Source organism: Mus caroli, chromosome 10, assembly GCF_900094665.2.
Source record: "Mus caroli chromosome 10, CAROLI_EIJ_v1.1, whole genome shotgun sequence".
Lineage (NCBI taxonomy): Eukaryota > Metazoa > Chordata > Mammalia > Rodentia > Muridae > Mus > Mus caroli.
The window spans coordinates 72,075,370-72,085,338 of NC_034579.1; the positions used below are offsets into that span (position 1 = coordinate 72,075,370).

Consider the following 9,969-nt stretch of genomic DNA (forward strand, 5'->3'; position numbering starts at 1 on the left):
AAAACAAAACAAAACAAAACAAAACAAAACAAAACAAAACAAAACAAAACAAAACAAAAACAACAAAAACAACAAACAAAAAAACAAATCCCCCAAACCCAACCAAACAAAAAGTAATGGGACACATGGTTATTGGATATGGGTTTAAATTCTCCTCCACTCCCACAGGGTCTCACCTGGACTGACCAGACACTGACCTTGGCAAGCCCAGGTGCCGGACGGGGCACAGAGGTGGGTACAGCTTCGCCCGGTGTGCCTGGCGTGGGAGTCGAGTCTGCAGAGCAGGATTTGCAGCGGAGATTGATCCTGTCCGAGAGAAGTGGGAAAAAGCTCACTGGCTCGGAGAACCTTCGGGGTGGGTGGGGTCGCTGGCTACTCTGCCACCCAGTGCCCCCTCACTCACCCCGGCCGGGCGGCGGCCGTCGGGAAGTGGCAGCGCCAGTGGAAGGCAGCAGCACAGTGTGCACACCGCAGCGCCTCGGTGCCGTCGCCACACACACTGCATCGAGCGCTTGGTGCTGGACCCTGCAGGGGCAACATGGGCGGCAACCCAGCCCGTGTCCTGCTCACCCTATACCCCACCAGCCCGGGTTAACTGGGAAACCTCAGGGTTTCAAGTCGCGTGAGTGGGACTGTAAATTCTGAGTCCTGGATGTCCCGAGGGGAGCAGGGGTGACCTTAAGAAATGTCAGAAAGAACCATGTGTCCCATTACTTTTTGTTTGGTTGGGTTTGGGGGATTTGTTTTTTTGTTTGTTGTTTTTGTTTTTTGTTGGTTTTGTTTTGTTTTGTTTTGTTTTGTTTTGTTTTGTTTTGTTTTGTTGAGGTACTACAGGTCTCTGGCTGTCTGGAACTTATTCGGTAGACCAAACTGACCTTTCTAAGCGGCCTTTCTAAGCTACTTTCCACGGACCAGTCCATCCTGGGAGTCCAGCTCTGATCCCACCAACTGTGGGACTCCAGAAGAGCTTTGGAGGAGGGGGAGGGTGGGGAAAGACTGTGCGAGAGGATGACCGGGAAGGGGCAGTGAGCTGAGCGGGATGTAAAGAGAATAAGTAAAAAAAGAAAATTAAATTAAATTTAAAAGGCGGGGAGGGGCTCCGAAAAAGAAAAAAGAAAGGTAACCAACGGAAGTGGACAGGTTCTGTGGGATTCGAGATGTTTGTTGTCCTGCCTCATGATGGGGGAGGGTGTATTATCTGGATAACCAAGCTAAGCCTGTCTGTCTGTCTGTCTGCCTGCCTGCCTGCCTGCTTACCTGTCTTACTTCCCTCCTTCCCTTCTTTCTAGCTAATTCACTATTTATTTGTGGTCATGCACATGGAGATCAGAGGACCACTTGCAGATCAAGTCACTCTTTCCACCATGTGAGTTTTGGGAATCCAACTCAGGTCTTCCATCTTGGCTGCAAACCCTTTTACCCCCTGAGCCATCTCAAAGGCCCAGCTGGATTTTTGGGAACATCAGAGTTGGGTGGCAGGGCTTCCCTTGGTGCTCTCACCTACAGTCCCTGTGCCTACTGTTATACGAACAAGTGTCTCTTGGCAGAGCCCTCCCCTGACCCCAGGAATGCCCGTCTAATTCCTAGCCCCTGGGAGTTCATCAGAGGTTCTGTTTTGGACATACAACTGTCCCGTAGGTCCAGAGCTCCCCTCCCCTGAAGATAGCACCCAGGCACTAGGGGTCTCCCTCACTCACTGGCTGCCCCTCAGTCCCAGCACTCAGTAGAGGGCACAGTGCTGAAGGCTCCAGCAGAGGAGCTGCAGAGTGGGGGGCCAGCAGGTTCACATATGTGACAGCAGCATCGGAGCTGGCTTTGAGCTCCCTGGATGGGCCCCTGGTTTTCTCTGAAGCTGACCTCAGTCCCACAAGGATCTGGAATTCAAGGGTTAGCATTCAGGGGCCACAGGGTACTGCCCAGCAACACCTAGGAGTCAGGACTGGACTGCTGTGGTGGGTCTGAGGTTGGGAAGGCTTCGTACAAGTTTAAGAGATGGCTCAGTAGCTAAGAGCACTAGCTGCTCTTCCAAAGGACCCAAGTTCAAGTCCCAGCACCTACATGACACCTCACAACTGTCTGCAACTCCAGTTCTAAGGGATCTTGACACCTTCACACAGACATGCATGCAGGCAAAACATCAATACACATAAAACAAAAATAAATTAGAAAATAAAAGAGGGATGGAGAGCTGGCTCAGTGGTTAAGAGCACTGACTGCTCTTCCAAAGGTTCTGAGTTCAAATCCCAGAAACCACATGGTGGCTCACAACAATCTGTAAGGAGGTCTGACGCCCTCTTCTGGAGTTTCTGAAGACAGTGACAGTATACTTACATATAATAAATAAATAAATCTTTAAAAATTAAAACTAGGAGAAGAAGAAGAAGGAGAAGAGGAGGAGGAGGAGAAGGAGGAGAAAAGGCTGAGTGTGTGGCTGGTTCCATGGTTCTCAGCAAAAGCTTCTATTCTTTCCATCTTAGACCTGGTGACAGTGGCCTCAGGGCCAGCCAGAGCAAACTGGGTTTCTAACAGGAGAGCTACCAAGGCTTTTGGAGAATATTAGCAGTGGTGAGTCTGGAGGGACAGAGCCAGCTTGGGAAGCTGTCTTTAATCCCTTGGCCCCTCAACCCCACAGGGAATTCACCAGAAAGACTACTCAGGCTGGAACAGAGCATGGCGGGCATGCAGGACCCACAGGCGAAGCCAGGAGATAGGACTGTAGAGAGTCAGAGAGAAGAAAGGGAGTAACCCAATATGGGCATACCGGGGTCTCTGCAGGTGGCTCCGGGGGCCTGGACACCTCAGGCTGGGACAGGTTCTGTTGGACTCTGCCCTGGAGGCAGCAGGAGCATCTCCAGAGGCCACTGTGTAGGAGGTCACTAGTCACAGGCTTGCCAGACAAAGTAGAGACCATAGACACCCCCCCTTCCCCAAATGTATGGCAAGGATGGCTTGAGGACCCTCCGTGTCACCATGCTTATTCACAGGTGGGAAGCCAAACCCGGGAATACAAGAGTCAGGTACCATAAGGGCAGTTCAATAGGATGTGGGCTATTTACCTCGGGAGCATGGCTCTGGACAGAGAGTCAGGGTCCCTAGAATGCTTCTCTGCTAATTCTTTTTATTTTTATTTATTTATTTATTTATTTATTTATTTTTGGTTTTTGGAGACAGTGTTTCTCTATGTAGCCTTGGCTGTCCTGGAACTCACTCTGTAGACCAGATTGGCCTCGAACTCAGAAATCTGCCTGCCTCTGCCTCCAGAGTTCTGGGATTAAAGGCGTGCGCCACCATGCCGGGCGGGTCTCTGCTAATTCTTAAGAATACTCTATGCCCAGTACCCTTCAGCACCTGTGCTTGCTTGTCATAGGCCTGACATTACTGTGGGCTCTCTCAGCTACAATGTTTCCATCCTAGGTACACAAACCGTCCTGTAGGGATGGGCCATTGGGGCAGGGGAGATAAGTATGACTCTCAGCTACACTGTTTCCATCCTTGGCACACCCACAGTCCTGTAGGGATGGACCAGTAGGAAAAGGGAGATGAGGGAAAGGACCCTGGTGGAAGAGGATCAAAGAGACCTGGGTCAGAGCCCAGGCTAGCCCGCACAGACTGCTGCTTACCTCTCCTCAGAACAGAGGGTTGTGCAGTCAGTGATAGGGGTAACAGTACATCATTGTGAGAGTGAGATTTGAGGGGGTGGAGGTACAGTGTGTTTGGGAAAAGGCCTGTGCCCAAATATGGCCACCTTTGCCTGGGGACATCATGTTATGGCTGCCTTTTGGCCTGTTGACCCTGAGTGGGCCATGAGGCAGGGAACGCAGATAGGTTTCAGTATGGCCAGAGAATCCTACCATTTCCATAGCTAGTGCCTTATTCGTTCCATAGATCTTACTGAAGGGCCCTTACTGTCTTCTCTGAAGGCTTCTAGGCTTCATCAATGTCAGCGGATAAAGACGGTGATGGATCAGAGATGGAGAGGTCTGCTTACCTGGGGATCTCCTGCAGAGGTGGGGACAGGCAAGCCAGGTGGAAGGCCCGGGGACAGCCGTCACAGCAGATGAGCTCACCTCCGTCGTGGCACACGGCACACTCATCCTCGTTCTTCTGACCAGGCAAGAGGGACCCAGAATGGAACACAGCGTCCACCTGAGAGACCCGCTTGGGACAATGCTTACCACTAAGGACTGACTCCCAGGTTCCCCCTGGGATCTCTCATTGGCCCCTGCCTGAGCTCTGCAAGGTCTCCGCAGTACTAGGTTCCACACAGACCTAGGGGGTGTCCCTCTCTGGAAGGAGTGCTGGGTGCCAGGCAGTTCCCAGTGGGAAAACTCTGCTAGTTAAGATCTAAATCCCACCATGACTGGATAGCTTCTGAGCTCAGCGCAATATGGGGGACTCCCTTCATTAACAGGATTTCTCCTTCTTTGACCTTGTCTGGGGAATTCTAAGCCCCCGCCCCCCCCCCCCGGCTTAGGAATGCCCTCAGAGATGCATGAAGAATGTCACGTAGCCTCAGTTAGATTACAGGTCCCCGACTTCCTTTCTCCTGACAAAGCTCCCATTCATTCAGCACCTGAGATTTTCGAAATGCTTTCTCTTGCTAAGGAGACATTTCAGGTACCCCAAGCCCCCAGCTGAGGACCGTTGCCCATCCTAGATATTCCTACCCTCAGACCTTCCCCCCAAAATGTTATAAGCCTTGAATTGGACTGATGAGATGGCTCAGCGGGTAAGAGCACTGACTGCTCTTGAAGGTCCTGAGTTCAAATCCCAGCAACCATATGGTGGCTCACAACTATCCGTGTGACTGAAGACAGCTACAGTGTACTTATAATAAATAATAAATAAATCTCTCTCTTTTTTTAAAGCCTTGAATCACCCTAAGTAAAGTTGATCTGCCTCCTGATAGCTGGTCCCGGTGTAGCCCAGGCTGACAACCCACAAGAGTGGGGAGGCCCAGAGTTCCCTGGATTGACTACCACTCACCTAGTAGGACAGCAGGTGGGTGGGCCCACGGGGTTTCCCGTTAGCCCTAGGTACCTCCTGTCACTCCCCATTCCCTACTTTATCAGGATGGAAGGAGTTCTGAGTCTGAATACCACCTCCTCAAGAAGCTCCCAGGAGCCAGGTTGTGCTGGCCCACACAGTGACCACATGGGAATACTTCCATAGGCCCCCAATAACCAGGGCACTTTAATGGAGCAGGGCAGAACTGGACCTTCAACCCTTGGTGTCCAGGGCCAGCAGAGTACCTAGCTCTGAGGTGTTGGACTCAATAATCAATGATTGCAGGCACAACCCCATCAGTGGTGCTGGGGAGGAGAGGATAACTTGATACCCTCAGAGAATCCGCATACTCAGGCTTTATCTGCATCCCTACCCGACCAGAAGCTAAGGTGCCTTTTGTCATCTGGACAGAATGTGTGCTTTTGTTTTGCTTTGTTTTGTTTTGCTTTGTTTTGTTTTGTTTTGTTTTGTTTGTTGTCAAGACAGGGTTTTTTGGTGTAGCCCTGGATGTCCCAGAACTCTGTAGACCAGGCTAGCCTCGAATTCACAGAGATCTGCCTGCCCCTGTCTCCCAAGGGCTGGGATTAAAGGCATACACCAACCAGCTGAATCACACCAACCAGTGTGATTTTTTTTAAAGCAGCTCACCTGTTGTTACTAATTGGAAATCTCCCAATATGCATTCTTGAAAACTTCCAAGAAAGAGCAGAGTGGGAGGAAGTGGAGGAAAGAGAATGGAGGGAAGAAGAAGGGAGCTGCCCTCCATATCCTGGCTCCCCCACCCCCACCCCCACCCCCTTCTTGGGACTTACCTGGTGAATCTGGGGCTCACTGGGGAGGGATGGAAGGGGAGGGACTCCACACTGCTGGCCCACTTTCTGCTCATCTCTACCCTATGAGAGACACAGGGTCATAACGAAGTAGCCAGGGTCACGGAAGATCTATGTGGCCACCAAGTACCACTGGGAAGTAACTCCCAACCCTCAGGAAGAACTCCAGGCTTTCTTTGGGAGGGGAGGGGAGACTATCGAAGGAAGACCCAGCTCCCCCTAAATGGACATGTTGGATAAGGCTTACAGGTATAGTGACCTGGGCTCCCTTGGCTCGGACCACTGGCTTTGGGCTGCTACCACTCCGGGCCTTGTTCTTCAAATTGCCACTGGGGTCTTCGAACTTGTTGGGTGTATAAAACTCTCCCCCAACCTGAATGCACTTCTTGGATCCTCCTGGGAGAGAGATAGACTGACTGAGCTCACACGGGGGGGGGGGTCTGGTAGAGCTGGGGCTGGGTACAGTTAGGGATTCTTTGCTGGTGACTGTACCCTTAAACAGCGCCCTTCCTCACAAGCTCAGAACGGGACCTTACTGGAAACAGGGTCTTTGGAGATAGACTTAGTTAAGATGATGTCATAGCAGGGCATGGTGGTACACATCTTTAATCCCAGCACTTGGGAGGCAGAGGCAGGCAGTTCGAATCCAGCCTGTTCTTCTACAGAGTGAGTGAGTTCCAGGACAGCCAAAGCTACACAGAGAAACTGTCTCAAAAACAAACAAACAAAAATGAACAAAAGAAGCAACCAACCAAACGGAAAAGCCAACAACAACAAAAAAAGATGTCATATGGGCTGGAGAAATGGCTCAGTGGTTAAGAGCACTGACTGCTATTCCAGAGGTCCTGAGTTCAAATCCCAGCAACCACATGGTGGCTCACAACCATCTGTAGTGGGAATCTGATGACCTCTTCTGGTGTGTCTGAAGACAGCTACAGTGTACTCATATAAATAAAATAAACAAATCTTTTTTTAAAATGTCATACTAGGGCTGGTGAGATGGCTCAACGGGTAAAAGCACCGCCTGCTCTTCTGAAGGTCATGAGTTCAAATCCCAGCAACCATATGGTGGCTCACAACCACCCGTAACAAGATCTGATGCCCTCTTCTGGTGTGTCTGAAGACAGCCACAGTGTACTTACATATAATAAATAAATAAATAAATCTAAAAAAAAAAAAAAGTCATACTAGCCCTTAAATCCAATGTTCTTACAAAGAAAGGTGAAATCAGAGAGGAGTAGTCAGACTGGAGAGGGGCTATTCTCAGAAGTAAGCATTCCAACAGCACTTCATGCTAGAGGCAACAGAGGGACCCTCCAAAGCCCACGGAGGGACGTGTCCCTTCCCACACCTTGACTTTGGAACCTGTTGTTACAAGCCTGGGGCTTTTTGTTCTAATAACCCCAGAAGAGTCAGACAAGATTCTTGGGGCTGCTCTGACCAGGGCTGGCATGAGCTCCCAGGCCATTCTGGCTGTGCATGGCACCCAAGTCCAGTGTCCAGGACAGAGGAGGTGCTGTGGGGCAGATTCTGCAATGGTGAGTGTGTCTGGCCCCAGCTCTGACTTGTTCAGATGATCTAGGTGGCTGTATAAGGTGACCCCACTAGCCAGCCTCGTAGGTAGGCAGTTGTGGGAGGAACCTGGACAAAGAATAAGGGGACTGGACAGGACATAGATACCTGAGACAGGGCAGTAGGATGTGGTGGGCTGTCTTAGTGGGCACTATGGTCTCTTGAGAGAACTGGAGCACACAGGAAAACTTAGGATGTCCCTTGTGACTAGCAGCACCCCCTGATGTGGAAGAGGTAGCATTCCATGGCTGAATGTGACTATGAACCACTGGCCTGACAAAAGATCCACCCATGTAGGGAGCTTTCCGCATCAGCACTGGGCTCCAAAGCCAGCAGACCTGCATGTAGCACACTGGCTGCCTTGCCCTCAGTCACGGCCATGGATGCTCTAGAAGCACTCCCTTCCATTTTGAAATCTGGGTCTCCCTGGCAGCCTGCTTCCATGCATTTACCTGACTCAAACACCTGCTGGATAAGGATCCCTTCCACGGCCCCTCGGGTTCCTGGAACATCCCCAGAGGCCACGGTCACAGCTCTCTGAACAGAAGCTGCCATGGTCTGAATTCCTGGAGAGGGTTCGACACAAGAAGACGTATGTACATGAGCACACGGCCGTGGGGACAGCAGTGTTGGTCGTGTTGAACCCAATGGAAAATTGACAAGAATCTCATGGTGGCGTGGGACCTGCATTATTCTGGGGCACAGAGTTCCTAGGCCATCAGGGGATGAGGACCAGGAAGCACAGGTGGATGGTGGATGGTGGGTGGGTGTGGTCAAGGTTGGGCCCAGATGAGGAACAGGGATAGTTTCCTTGTGGCTATTTTTCTGGGCTGGCTAGAAGATTGGGAGCATTAAAATGGGCAGAGGTCTGGGAGGAGACACCCAGGGCATTGTGGGTGGGAGAATGACGAGACAGTTGGATTCAAGGAGTCCCTATTTTTCTCTGGCTTTGCCATCCAGCTGAGGTCAATGGGATCAGACCTCCTCCAACCTCCACTCTTGGCCTCACTCACCGTTTCCCAGAGGGAGGCGCTGTGACTCCAAGTTGCCATCTGGCTTCTTAGGGGGCTTAGTCTTCAGGTGGGAGCCTGCGAAGGGGAGGTAGAGGCAGCCTGGGCCCACTTTTCTGGGCTGGGGTGGTGTTGATGGATCCAGAGTAGAAAGTGAGGTTGGGAGAGAGAGCAGCTGGTAAGGGTCAGATCAAGGGTTCCCTGACTCCCTGATGGTTCTTAAGCTGTGATAGGCTGTTTCCTTCTTCAACGGAAAGGAAATCAAAACCACCTGCCTGCCTCACCACCCAGGAACTCAGCCTTCGGGACAGTAAGTCGCTGAGAGGCTGTGGGCCTCCTCCAATGCTCAGGTCTGAGGGCTCAGAGGTGACTCTGTGACCCTGGCAGGCTGGCCCTGGGGTGGTGTCAGTAAGACAGAAGCTTCTAAGAGCCGGTTGGGGAGGGCCCAGCAACCCTGGCTAGCTCCTCTTGAGTGTACCTGGGCTGGAGACGCTCTTTGAGGCCAGAGTTGCTGGTGGGGTGGCTCGAGGCTCCTCCAGTGCTCTTCTCTTGGTGGGGGGTCTGGGTGGCAGTACCACGGCCTTGGGACCAGCAAGGGGCTTTCTCCCTTTCCGGGTCTGGCTTAGGTCCACATCTGCAGCTCAGGGGCAGGAACAATGGTCCTGTCTTAAAGCCTTAGCTTCAGGGTGAGCTCTAGAATGGGGCACTCTGAAGTGCCCTTTGCTTCTTAGGACCTGCCCAAGTTCTAGTGGCTCCCTGAAAACATGGGCCGACTTGTATCCATATCCCCGATGCTACCCATTGGCTGAGCATCAGCTCCAGCATCAATCAGCACAGGCCCACCTTTTGGGAAGCCGTCCAGGATGCTATGCAGGCGGCTGTACCGCTCCAGATTGTAGTCCTTAAAGAGAATCCTCCAGAAATCCAGGATGGCCCCACTGTCCCGGGTCAGGAGCCAGGACAGCAGGGCGTGGAAGGCCTGGGGGCAGCCTTCCTTCTCCTTCAGACGGAGTGTCTCCTGCAGTGACAGCATTGGGCTACCTGGGCATATCATTCTCCAACTCCTGCTGCCTCTTTGGGATAAGGGAGACTTGCCTATTCCTGTCAATCCCTGGGCCCTGGAGCAGTTAGGGGGCATAGGGTGTGAGGTTAGAGAACTCACCTGGGACTTGATCTGGAGAGGTCTCCTAAGGAGGGCTTGGGACCACTCCTTGGCTGGTAGGGGGAGGGTATGGGTATAGTATGGGTTTTGGCTGAGGTTGGGAGGGAACACCTAGTCTGCGGGTGGAGGAGTGGGGAGAATGAGAGGCGCCGGGGGCGGGGCTGGAGCCCACCTGGAACTTGTCCTCAGGGACCACGTCGTGGTCAGCTAAAGCATGCAGCAGCGGAAAGGCACTGTCTATGGCCACCGCGATCTCGGTGCGGTGCAGCCTCAGCAGGCGGCGTAGCATCCCATCCCCACCTGCCATCCTCCCGACAGGGGCTGCGCTTCGGCGACCCCTGCTGGCCCACGCGCGCTTGCGTTCCCTTCTCCCTTCCTTGGGTGTCGT

General features: G+C 52.3%; 1 protein-coding gene across 8 annotated transcripts in view; it reads right to left on the reverse strand.

The window, feature by feature from the left end:
- Aire (autoimmune regulator) overlaps nucleotides 1-9,969 on the reverse strand; it is a 14,145-nt gene extending 4,176 nt beyond the window's left edge. The window contains exons 1-12 of one of the 8 annotated variants that reach the window (XM_021174004.1): nucleotides 9,754-9,969; nucleotides 9,263-9,437; nucleotides 8,898-9,053; nucleotides 8,423-8,497; nucleotides 7,862-7,975; nucleotides 6,097-6,233; nucleotides 5,820-5,900; nucleotides 3,989-4,101; nucleotides 2,762-2,861; nucleotides 1,698-1,874; nucleotides 404-525; nucleotides 198-306 (exon numbers count right to left, since the gene is read on the reverse strand). In XM_021174004.1, coding sequence (XP_021029663.1) covers nucleotides 198-306; nucleotides 404-525; nucleotides 1,698-1,874; nucleotides 2,762-2,861; nucleotides 3,989-4,101; nucleotides 5,820-5,900; nucleotides 6,097-6,233; nucleotides 7,862-7,975; nucleotides 8,423-8,497; nucleotides 8,898-9,053; nucleotides 9,263-9,437; nucleotides 9,754-9,888 — 1,494 coding nt within the window. In that variant the 5' untranslated portion in view covers nucleotides 9,889-9,969. Of the gene's footprint in view, nucleotides 1-197; nucleotides 307-403; nucleotides 526-1,697; nucleotides 1,875-2,761; nucleotides 2,862-3,988; nucleotides 4,105-5,819; nucleotides 5,901-6,084; nucleotides 6,234-7,861; nucleotides 7,976-8,422; nucleotides 8,498-8,897; nucleotides 9,054-9,262; nucleotides 9,438-9,753 lie in introns of all 8 variants that reach the window. The other 7 variants (XM_021174003.1, XM_021174002.1, XM_021174001.1 and 4 more) reach the window with 7 other exon arrangements.